This window comes from Podarcis melisellensis (genome assembly GCF_964234715.1).
Source record: "Podarcis melisellensis genome assembly, chromosome: 11".
Lineage (NCBI taxonomy): Eukaryota > Metazoa > Chordata > Lepidosauria > Squamata > Lacertidae > Podarcis > Podarcis melisellensis.
Genome location: NC_138543.1, coordinates 62800629 through 62813021, shown reverse-complemented (window position 1 = coordinate 62813021; position 12393 = coordinate 62800629). Strand labels below are relative to the sequence as shown.

General features: G+C 54.9%; 1 protein-coding gene across 3 annotated transcripts in view; it reads right to left on the bottom strand.

Annotated features, from left to right (window-relative positions):
- The window catches only part of RUSC2 (RUN and SH3 domain containing 2), a 56606-nt gene that overhangs the window by 30921 nt on the left and 13292 nt on the right, over window positions 1-12393 (bottom strand). For 2 of the 3 annotated variants that reach the window (XM_081929545.1, XM_081929547.1), the window contains exon 2: window positions 188-2176. In XM_081929545.1, coding sequence (XP_081785671.1) covers window positions 188-2072 — 1885 coding nt within the window. In that variant the 5' untranslated portion in view covers window positions 2073-2176. Of the gene's footprint in view, window positions 1-187; window positions 2177-4573; window positions 4937-12393 lie in introns of those variants that run through there. The other variant, XM_081929546.1, reaches the window with a different exon arrangement.

Here is a 12393-nt window from a genome sequence, read left to right as displayed (position 1 = left end):
AGCATCCTAGAATTGTTGACCTGGATGGGACCCCAAGGCCCATCTAGGCTGACCCGCTGCAATGCAGGAATCGCAGGAGGAGGAGACATTGAGCTGACTGCCCCTCCTCCAGCATTCAGACAAACACGCACAATCCACCGGCTGCGAGAGAGAAGCAGTGTGCCCGTCACCCTGGGCAGTGGCTTACCATCAGCTCGGGCACGAATGTCTTTCTGGCCAAGGCCGCCGACAGACCCCTGCTCCATCAAGGCGGAGAAGAATGGCTGCGCGGGGCCCTCCTGCCCGCAGGAAGGCGTCTCCCTGGAGCCCAGGCCCTTCCTGGAGGCGCTCAGCCCCCTCTCGGCGCCACGGTGGCCCTCGCAGCTGCGGTTGAGGGCGTGGGACGGGAGGCTCTGGCTGTGCCTGGCCTGGCCCTCGAGGAAGACGGATCCGTCCCTCTGGTACTCGGGGATGGGGGAGAACTCCAGGGAAGAGTCCCTGCTGGTGCGCAGCGGGGGGGAGGAGCCCGTCTTCTTGCGGCCCTTGGCCAGCTCCGCAAAGGATGTGACCCGCTTGGGCGGGGAGCCCTGGGAGGGCATAGCGGGACCGTCGCTCAGCTGGACGGGGCAGCTCATCATGCGCTCCAGGGAGCCCAGCCGCCCGGTGGGGCTGCGGTCCAGGCTGCGGTCGTAGCTGCGGGACCGCTGCCTCCGCGGGCCAGCCAGGGTGGGTGGCGAGACATTGACGTACACCTGCCCCTCGATGGCGCCCTTCTCGGCCTCCCCCTGCGACTCCTCCCGCGAGCAGTCGGTGTCGCTGTCGGGCCTCTGGAACAGGTAGTACTCGGTGGGCTGCAGGGGGCTGCCCCGCGGCTGCTCCTCCGAGCAGCTGGTGATGGACGAGCCGGCCGGGCTGGGCGAGGACTGGGAGGACAGGTCGCAGGTGACCAGCTTGTAGTAGTTCTGGGTGGCCACCACCAGCCTCGCCTGGCTCTGGAAGCAGGCCGTCAGGTCGGAGGCCTCGGAGGCGCAGGGGTCACACAGGGCGGGGTAGGAGTTGCAGTTGGCGTCCAAGACCGGGGAGGAGGCATGGTGGCACCCGCAGGCCTGGTGCTGCTCGCCAGGCGCCTTGGGCTCGCCAGGCGAGGAGTGCAAGTCCAGGTAGAAGGCCCCCGAGTCCGAGTGGCTTCCGGAGGAGGAGTCGTCGCAGGAGTGGGCCCCCGAGTTGAGGTTGGGGTGCGCGTGCCCGTTCATCTTGTTGTAGAGGGCGCTGAAGTTGACCAGGACGCCGTCAGAGCTGTTGCAGGACGAGTCGCTGACGTAGCCCATCGGCTGGTCGGGGGCCTCCGACTGGCTGGAGAGGCTGTAGCAGCAGCAGCGCTGCAGCTCCGCACTGGAGCAGCTGCACGTCCGGCTGCGGGGGGCGTCCTGGCTGTGCGCCAGCTCCTCGCCGTCGCTGGCCCACTCCTGCTCGAAGGAGAAGCTGGAGGGCTCAGTGCGGTGGCAACCGTACTCGTCCAGCTCCATCAGCTCAGGCGCCAGGCGGCTCCTCTTGCGGGCGTCTTCGCGGGACAGCTCATCCTCCTCCTGGCCCTCCACCACGTCCGCCCGGGGGCTGGCGCTCCAGGGCTTCACGACGGGGCTGGTGTCGTGCAGGCGGAAGGGCGGCAGGGCCAGCTCATGCAGGCGGAAGGGCGGAAGGGCCAGCTCGTGCAGGTGGAAGGAGGCCTTGCCCAGCTCATCTTCGCAGAGGTCCTGGGTCTCGCTGCCACCCAGCAGGAAGGGGTTCTGCCGCTTGTTGGCACCGGGGGCAGGCGGGTCCCTGCGCGGGGTCTCCTTCTCTTCGGGCGTCTCCCCCGGGGCCAGGGTCGCTTCTGGAGCCTGGAGCAAGCTGCTGTAGAGCAGGGAGTCGGCCTGCGAGAGGTCCCGCTCCGGGAGGGAGCCGGTCCTCAGGGCCCCCGAGTCGGCCTGCCCAAAGGGGTTGGCCCGTTTGCTGGTGGTGCCGCAGCACGGCCGGTCGGGGACCTGGCAGTGCACCAGGGGGATGTGGTGGACAATCAGCGTCTCGCCGGCCAGCTTGGGGGGGCTATCCATCGTCGTCGCTCTCCAGGACCCCCGCGGTCCCCAAGCTACCCATGGAAGGATTCAGGTGAGGAGGGACTGCAGAAGCGCATTTCATCAAAGCATCAAAGGAGCACCTGGAGGGAGACAAAGAGCAAGGAGTCAGCAGCCTGGAAACAAACGGAACCGACTGAGGGTCCCACTGCTGGCTCCGGCCTGGACCACCTGGGGAGGCCCCTGCTCAGAACTCTTGCTGAGCCCCTGGGACTCCGCAAGTGGGACTCAGCAAGAGAGTTAGTGACCCCCCAGGGGAGGAAAGACTCAAGACCGAGAGGGGGGAAGGAAAATGGCTCAGCACTATAACAGAAAGACCATCACAATCACAGGTAAATTTTCTGATTTTTCTCAGAAAAGTCTTCGGCAGACTACTAAAAACCTATAGACACTAAAACAGAGGTTTTCAACCTTTTTGAGTCCATGTTTCCCTTGACCAGGAGGCCAGTTAGGTCCCCCCCCCTTGCCTGCAGAGCTGGCAGCCCCTCACCCCTTTTTGAACCCCCTCCTTTGTGGAGTGTTCCCTCAGCTTCCTCTCCCCTTTCCTTGGGAGTCCTCTGGGCAGGTGCTGCTGCCGCCCCTGGTCTCTGAGCTGCCCCCTGCCCCCAAGAGAGGGGCCTCCTCACACTGCCCCTCGGGGGCCTGGGAAGAGGATGTCCCCATCCTTAGTGGTCCAACAGAGACTGGCCAAAGGTGAACGTGAGGCCAACGCCTTGCCTTGGGTGGCAGCAGCGGGCACTGCCAGGCCTGCATGGCGGAAAGACTCCCCTTCAGCTCCCAGGCAGGCCTTGCACACAGCAAGCCCAAGAAAGCCAACATGGCCCTTGTCTGCTTGCCTGGCCTCCCACTTGGCTCTCCATTCCCAACAGCTGGCAGACTGGCTGGCTGGTTGGGCTCCCTCGCCCGCCTGCTTGCTTGCTTACTCTGATGCTGCCTCAGCAACCAGCACCCCCTGGCCAGCCCCAGAGGCACCAGACGCCTGGGGAGCTTGGAGCCAGGGCTGCTGCAACAAAGAGCTGTGCAAGCCTTGGGGAGGCAGAGACGCGAGAGGGCATCAGGAGAGGGAGGGAACAAAAGAGGGGCAGAGGCCAGGGTTGCCTGTGGCACCCCTGACCCTCATTCAAGGCACCCCAGGGTGCCACAGCACACTGGTTAAAAACCATTATAGTGGACACTAGAGTTACAACCGTGATCCATGTGGGATGCACGTTCGCAACCTGCAGTGGCACATCCATGCACACGCAGGTTGCGATTTGGCACTTCTGTGCATGCGCAAAGTACGATTTAGTGCTTCTGCGCATGTGCAACCCCAAAACCCGGAAGTAACCTGTTCTGGTACTTCTGGGTTTCAGTGGGTCCATAACCTGAAAAAACACAACCTGAAGCACCCGTAACTCGGGGTCTGGCTGTAGACTAAAAGAAATTAGAGCAAATAATTAAAAGAGAAATAGATTTGTTTCTGGGGGACGCGGGTGGCACTGTGGGTTAAACCACAGAGCCTAGGGCTTGCCGATCAGAAGGTTGGCGGTTCGAATCCCCGTGACGGGGTGAGCTCCCGTTGCTCGGTCCCTGCTCCTGCCAATCTAGCAGTTCAAAGGCACCTCAAAGTGCAAGTAGATAAATAGGTACCCCTCCGGCAGGAAGGTAAAAGGCGTTTCCGTGCGCTGCTCTGGTTCGCCAGAAGCGCCTTAGTCCTGCTGGCCACATGACCCAGAAGCTGTACACCGGCTCCTTCGGCCAATAAAGCGAGATGAGCGCCGCAACCCCAGAATCGGCCACGACTGGACCTAATGGTCAGGGGTCCCTTTACCTTTTTTAAATTTGTTGCTACTGAAGAGGAACCTGGGGTCATGCACTCCCCACCTGCACCCCAACTGTATCTGCACTTGGTCGCACCTCCCTTCCCTGCATACACAGAGCACAAAACAGCCCCCACACCCTCCCCCCAGTTCTCCAGTCACCACTCATGTCACCCAAGGCGTGTCTCTCTCCTTTGCCTTCCCGAGACACGCAGCATCCCATGACAACAGCCGAGCCGATGTTCCCCCTGGGTGCTTCTGCACCAAAACCACCCTTTTTCTGTCCAGGCCATGGATCTGCTTCCGACCCCCAAGAACCAGAAGCTGTGGGGCTGGAGACAAGAGCCGCTGCCTTGCATGGGCAGTCTCCCAAGGCAACCGAAGCAAAGAGCGTTTTTCTGGAGAAGCCCATTGCCTGCCAGACTCCTGGCCTCTGGACAGAAGAGCGTTTCTGAGTGCCCACCTGGCAGCCGGGCCCCTTGGCAAATGGACCTTCCTGGAACAAACTGATATTAAGCCCCCTCCATTAGGGAAGATGCCTACCTGCGCAGTGACCCCCTGCCCCCACCAGAAACTAGGTTAATGGGATGCCGTGGGAACCTAGCAAGACCACGTGGCACAAGGGAGCCAGCGAGAACCTTGAAGGAAAGAAGAGAGGTGGAGGGGGCCCAATCCACTCACCCAGAGCCCTCCTTTCTCAGGAGTCTGGGGCTGGTGCCCTTGGAAAATGGGGGGGGGACTGTGTCCCCTCTGGAAGGAACCCCAAGGCAGCAGCTGCCCACAGGCGGCCTTGCCCTCGCTTTCCTAATAAATAGCATTTGATAAATTATTCCCGGCTCTGCTTGGAAATTCATAGACTCCAGCCCCATTCTTAGAAATGTCTCCTAGTCTGTGGTTCACCACCTGCCAGCTTGGGAGGGATGGATGAAGCTCTGAGCTGAGGTGTGGGGAATACCCACGGGCATCTCTGATAGGCATTTAAAGAAAAAATGGTGATTTGTGGCTTCAGGAATCTCAGCCAAAGCCTCCATGGCTGGGTGGTGGAACGGCGGGGGGGGGGCAGCACTGCCATGGGGTGACTCACCCCTAGCAGGATGAGGTCATGAAGCCCAGAAGAGCCATTGTGGGGTGTGGGGGTGTGGACAGGACTGCTGCTGCTCCTGATGCCCAGGACTGACCTGCTGGGAGCCCGAAGGGCCCTGCTCTGCCCTGCCTCTCTCCACCTGGCTTGGGGGGTGGGGGGGCTGACAGGCTCCATAAAGGAGTGCTTCTGCTGCTCAAACGGGGGGGGCTCCTTTTTAAAATTGTTTTTATTTTTTATTTATGTTATTTTAAATTGTAATTGATATTAATGTTGTCTTTTTAGTTTTAGATTTTATGATTTATGTGGAAATTGTTTCCCATTTGGTTGTGTGAGGCGTTCACAAAGTAAAGGAAGGATTGAACTCTGATTAATAAGAATACACACAGAGGCTTGAACCAGCAAGACTCTGGGAAGGGTGCGTATAATCCTGTCTCTCTGAGTGTCTCTCCAGCCCAGGTCGTTTTATTCACAAAAGAACTTTTACAGAGTGTTTGAAAGAACCAATCAGATTTCTTCTGAGCATTTCAACAAATCCATGTGGGGACAAGTTAAACTCCAAACACTGGTTAGGCATGCATACTTTTGGTAAACAATCAATACACCTGATAAGAAGGCTGGCCAGGATGACAGCGACCGTTATCACCTTTATGTGAGACCTGTTTCCTGGCCCTAAGATTAACATATCAGAAAAGCTACTTCAAAGAAGCTTGCCCACTATCTTTATGGCCCAGGATGCCTGCCTGGCAAAGCAACTGGGCTGTGTAGTGACTTGTCAGGCAAGAGAGATGGACAGTAGAGATGCCAGATGGCCAGAGATGCAGAGGGTTGTGGGATTTGGTCAGAAATTATTGTCAATGTATCAAACCCAGTCAATACAATGCATTCATGGTGGACACAATGGCTTGATGCATATTTTAGAATTCCTCATAGTAATCCCACCTGACCCCACACTCTGGATATTTGCACTCCTACAGTTGTGTACCTTTTGACATGTTTTATTTATTGTTTATGACTTTTGTTATGTGGGTAATTATGTAAAACGTGTCATGCTGTACGCCACGTTGAGCATTGTTTTAACTATGGAAAGGCGGCATACAAATAAAATGATGATTATTTGGCCCCGCCTCATTGGACACCGGAGGAGTCCAGCCAAAGGTTAGCCCCAAAACACTATTCTGCCCCCTCCCCTCTATCCCTGTCTAGCGGTGCATCGAAATCATGCGCACACAGCTGAGAAGGCTTTGCTGCGGCAGGACCAAACGGCGACTCACCCCAGCAGGGGAAAAAGCAAAATGGGTAAAAAATCAATTAAAATGCAGCTAAAGACCCAAGAACAATGAAACGTGTGGGACACCTTTTCACCCAAAAAATAATCCGTGGGTCCCTGAAGGCATCTAGGTCATGTGCTGTCTGCCCCCAAAATGGCCACTTCCCCCATCACCATCTCCGCAGGAAAGGGAGCCCAAAGGTTGGTCTCAGCAGCTGATCACGAGGCACAAGAGGGCCTCCTTGCTTATGCTAGTTATTTATTAAATTTGCACCCCGCCTTTCCTTCGAGGAGTTCAAGGTGGTGCACACACTTTTCCTCACAACGGCCTTGCAAGGTAGGTCAGGCTAAGAGATGGCACCTCCCAGTGGGCTTCATGTGGCTGCCTCCAGGTTGAACCCACACTCTAACCACTGCACCACACTGCCTGTGAAGCGTTAGCTACTACATCAAGGGCGCTGCATAAAAAACGGAATCTGTTGTCTCACAGGCAGCAAGGAAAATGGGAATGAACTTTGGTGGCCAGAGGGCAGGCAGGAGAGGATTTGGCCAACTTGCAAGATCATGCAAAGCTTTCAAGACTGGAGCAACCGTATCCCGCAGCTAAGCAACCACCAGGCTCTGAATCTGCAACCACCAATAGGGTGGCAAATCGGAATCCATAAACAGGGATTGGGGGCCAACCAGATTAATGAAGTAGTGAGATCTCCACCAAATTATTATCTTTTTAGGTAGCAGTTCATCCAAATCACCCCTAAACTGCTGCCTAATAATAATAATAATAATTGGTGGAGATAGGGCTATTTTTCTAGAAAAAGAGGTTCTGGAACTCACCCTGAACACCTCCTTTGTTCTTTTAGAATGGCCAGGGTGCCCACCTGAGGGGGGCCAGAGTGGAGTTCCTGTGAATTCTGGCTGAAAAAAAGCCCTGCGTACATAGATCATTTTGTTTGCCTGCCACATTTCCCTAGTTAAAACCATGCTCAAGGCGGCTTACAACATGGAAAAATATTAGATAATTACAGACTTAACAAAAGCAGTCACAAACAAATAAAACATCAAGAAGTACACAACCAAACTGAACAATACTCCTCTCTCTCTCTCTCTCTCTCTCTCTCTCTCTCTCTCTCTCTCACCCTCTCTCTCTCACCCTCTCTCTCTCCCTCTCTCCCTCTCACACACACATACACAATTTTGCCAATACAAAACTCAGAAACACACACCTGAAAGCTATCTGCTAATTGCCCCAGTAGGGGAAAACGGGTGAGCAGGTGATATTTTCCTTTTTAGCAAGGCTCAGCATCTGTCACTGTGCGGAAGTGAAAGAGATTCCGACTAAACATCAGGAAGAACTTTCTGACAGTAAGAGCTGTTTGACAGAGGAACGGTCTCCCCAGCCTCTCCTCCCTTGGAGGTGTTTAAGCAGAGGTCGGGTGGCCATCCATCATGGATGCTTCAGCGGAGATTCCTGCATCGCAGGGGGTGGACTAGAGGGCCTTTGAGATTCCCTCTAACTCTATGATTTTATGATTAAGGGACAGTTCACAGTGTCACACAATTCTGAGCAGGTGTAATTCACTCCCCCCCCCAAAAAAGCCAGTACTCCTCCAGGAGCACTTCGGAGGGACGTTTGGCTCAGAATCCCACCCCCCACCAGGAGAGGGTGAGTTAGCAGAGAAGCCAGCAGTGCTTGGGTGAAGCAAGAAATCCCCCAGCCCTGCTGCCTGAATGCATGTCTTGAAATGCCACTGGAGCCTTCAGAAGGCAGGGATCAGTGGAGAGAGCAGGCAGGCAGGCAGGCTGGGGGACGCACTGTGCGCATGTGCTCGCCTGTGTGCTCTGCGCACTGGGAGCAGGAGAAGGGGGAGGGCGGCCGCAGCTGCAGCAGCAACAGCAGCGAGCTGTCAAGGCTGCGGCTGCCGCTCAGGCGAGGCTGATCCAAACCTCCCCCGACGGCCGCTGGAGGGAAGCCCAGCCTCCAACCGCGCATGGATGGCTGCATGTGCGCATGGATGGCACAGAAGAGTGTCCCTGTGTGGGCTGCTGGCACGCTCCCTTCCAGCAGCTTCCTCGCCTTGACAGCGGTGCCTCTCCAAGCGGCCGTTCCCAGAGCAGCCGCCATCGCTCTTGACTGCCGCTGCAAAAAGCTCTCGTCCTTGGCGCCAGAGGCTCTGCCAAGCCCAGAGTGGGGGCTGTATGCTCAGAAGCAGGAAGGAGGGGGGGAAAGGGACTCAGGGGCTTCGGAAGAGGGGTGCCGCCTCCGGAAGGGGTTCCTGCTTCTGGTATGGGGAGCGATGGCAGCAAGAGGGAACAGCCTGCGCAAAATGCCCTCATTTAAAAAGATCACACGGTCATGCAAGAGGAGTCAGTGTGGTGCAGCTGTTAAAAGTGTCAGACTAGGACCTGGGGGACCAGAGTTCAAATCCCCCCTTGGCTGTGAAACTCACAAAGGTGGTTTTGAGCTCAGCCACTGCCTCTCAGCCTAGCCTGCCTCACAGGGCTGTTGTTGTGGGGATTAAATGAGGAGGGAGAGAACAGAAATGCAGCAAAGATATTAATAAGAGCCGGAAGCACATGGGCGACCTGTTTGCAGCAAGGAAAATACCAGGCCTCAGGCTGCAGGAACCTCAAGGAGGCCAGCCGGGGAGAAACTGCTGGCCTCGGAGCCCCAGCAAATCTCAAGTCAAGGATCAGGGTGCCAGGGGACACTGGGACTTACCCCGGGCAGAAGGCTTTGCATTTATTTGGGAGGGCAGGACGGAACACATCCTTTGATAGGCTCCAGCTCATACTGCAGACTAGTCTTATTCTTTTATCCTCTGTCCTCCTAAGGTGCAGAGTTTCAAAACACACCAAAATTAATTCAACACATGTAAATTAAAACATTCAGAAGTATACTAAAAGCCGTAAAACCAGGAGACGCCTAAAAACACCAAACACAGCTGAGAGGAAAGAGGAATCCTAGGACTGTAGAGTTGGAAGAGTCTATATTTAGGAATGAAGCTGAGGCTCCAGTACTTTGGCCACCTCATGAGAAGAGAAGCCTCCCTGGAAAAGACCCTGATGTTGGGAAAGATGGAGGGCACAAGGAGAAGGGGACGACAGAGGATGAGATGGTGGGACAGTGTTCCTGAAGCTACAAACATGAGTTTGACCAAACTGCGGGAGGCAGTGGAAGACCGGAGTGCCTGGCGTGCTCTGGTCCAGGGGGTCACGAAGAGGTGGACACGACTAAACGACTAAACAACAACAACATTTAGGAATCCTGCTGCAAGGCTTTATTTCACGCAGGTCAAAGACCCAGTTTGGCAAAAAAACAAACCAACAACCCCCACACATTTGCAAACACACACAAGCTGGCAGCCTCAATGGGCACCTCTGGAGGCTTCACCTGGGGCAAAAAAAGCAGTCAGCACCCCCCACCCCTGTACTTATAGCTCTGCCTGCCAACAGCCATCCCTGGATGGGCTCGAACCACCAACCTTCTGGTTAACACACAGACCCATTAACAGAGCAAGTCTCCAGCTGGCACCCAAAATGCCACATCTGCCTGGCACATCCCACCCTAAGCAGGCCTGTCCCCAACAGGGACCTGCTGTACCTCATGCAGCATGGGACCTGGGAGCCGAGAGCACCTTGCCTAAATCACAGATTCTCTCATCCTCAGCTCCCCCTCTGTGAAACAGGAAAAGCAGCAGCAGGCCTCGCAGGGCCATTGTGAAGAGGTATGAGACCAGGAGATGCCCTGCTTCCCTGGGGCAGCTGTGCCCAACCCAACACACCACATTTCCCCTGGAGAATGGCAGCCTCTAGACATACAGTTCAGCTGCTGCTGTGACCACTGGTCCAGCTGGCCCAGTGCTGCTGGCTCTGACTGGCAGTGTCTCTGGGAGAGAAAGCAGAAAGGGAACTTGGCACCTCAGCCACAAAAACGGCAAGCTGCGTTCCTCAACCGAATCCAAGGGAGGAGGCCCTGGGTCAGCGGTAGCTCATCTGCTTTGCATGCCAATAGTCCCAGGTTCAACCTCCAGCTCAAGAGAGCTGCTGCCAGTCAGTGTAGACAACATCTGCCTCCTGCCAATTACTGTGCCAACGCAGCTGCCAGCCTTGGGTAAACACAAGCAGGTTCACCTGGAGTCAAGCGGCTGCCCAGCTGCCAGGTAAGCCTGTCTATGAGTAGAAGGAGAAGGCTGGCAGCATTCAATGAAGCTGGACATCTCCACGGAGCACAGTTAAACTGCAGAACTCCCTCCCACAGAAGGCAGTGATGGCTTTAATGTGGGAATGTTCAGGGATGCAGGAGAGGATATATTGTTTGATTATAGCCTTTCCAACTCGTGTTAACAAGTTCCACAATTTAGCAGAGTAACATTCCCCTTTTTAAACTTGTGACGGATGCGTTTGCTCAGGCTTGCTAAAGCCTCTATAATAACTGTTCTGGTATTTCCCCCTTATACCCTCATAAAAGATAAGACACGACACAGTCTTCTATAAAAGTATAGAAAGGTTTACTCACACATCATTCTGTTCACAATTGGATCCCAGAAGGCAGACTTAGCTTAGAAAAGTAACATACACCTGGAAACTATTCCATAAGGAGACAGTCCCTTTGTCCTCTCTGGGCTGGAGCCAAGAGAGCATCTTTGGCTAAGCAGATGTTGCTTCTTTGACGCTGTAGTCAAAAGAGAGAGAGATGGCTGCCCTGCCCTGAGCTTTTGTCATTACCTGCACAGGTGAGGCCACGCCCACCTCTAGTCACATGCAGAGGAAGTCTGTCCCAGCCCAGAAGGAAATAGGAAGTTTACCTGCTGACTGGACAAACATTCCTCCCCAGGTGTAAACATGTTCACTCTAGGAATGTTGTACTTGACTGCTCTTGTGTTTCACATCCCACATTTAAGAGAGGATTGGACTAATTCATGGAGGAAGAGAGGGCTATGGGTGGCTCCTGGCCAGGATGCCTATACTCTGTGCTCCAGAGTTGGAGGCAACGATGCTTCTGAACCCAGTTGCTGGAAACTGCGGGAGGGGAGAGGCCTCTGGTGGTTGGATCCTGCTCACTTGCAGGTTTCCCATTGGGGCATTTGGTTGGCCACTGTGAGAACAGGATCCTGGACTTGATGGGCTACCATTGGCCTATGCAGCTGCAGGCTCGTCTTTTGTTCTTACATGGCGAGAGCAGGATTGCTGCTGAGCTCCTGGAGTGGCGCTGGGTGCTAAGGGGAGTGTCAAGACATCATTCCTAGTAGGTCGCGCCAGAGGGTTCACATCCCCACTGGGGGCGGTCACTGCCTCTCAGCCTAAGCTCCCTTGCAGGGCTGTTGTGGGGAGTAAATGAGGAGGGAGAGAACCATGGATGCCTGGGAGAGAAAAAGGGGGGGATATAAAAGAACGAGGCAGAGGGCCTTCTGGGTAGTGGCACCTCCCCCCCCCCCGTGAAACACCCTCCCATTCGATAGCCAGGTGATAAGTAACTATGCAAGCTTTAGAAGACATCTGAAGGCAGCCCTGCATTGAGTTTTTAAACATTTAATGTTTTCTTATATTTTTATATATGCTGGAAGCCGCCCAGAGTGGCTGGGACAACTCAGTCCAATGGGCGGGGTACAAATAATAAAATGATGATGACGATGAAGGAAATCAGTTCCTTGCTATGGAAACTGTTGAGCTCAGCTCTCTGGCATCAAACAACTGTGAACATCTGCAAAATGCGAGAACTAAAAGGAGACTGTTGCGTCTGCAAAAAGTGACCCGGGCTGAGAAGGAAGCTGAAGGAGAGGCCTTCATCAATAATAAACAGACTTGCCAAAAGTGCCATGCAAATTTTCGACTTGCCCAAGTGCCACGCAAATCCTCAGGGGTCCTGAATAACAGGCCTCTTTATTGTGTCCATTTCACAGACAAAGAGACGACCCACGGAGTTCTTGCTGCAAGGGGGCTTCCAGGCCAAGACCAGGCTCTAGGCCACCCTCTTTCCAGGGTCAGGGACCTTATTTTTATTCACAAAAACGTTTCTCTGCTACCGCCTTAGCATAAAATCTCAGGGTGGGGAACAACAACACAGCATGAAGCCTCATCGGAAAAGAAGCAAATCATCACTAACGCGATGGGGGGAGAGTGGTCGATTTTACAGAGCTGCACATTTTTGGA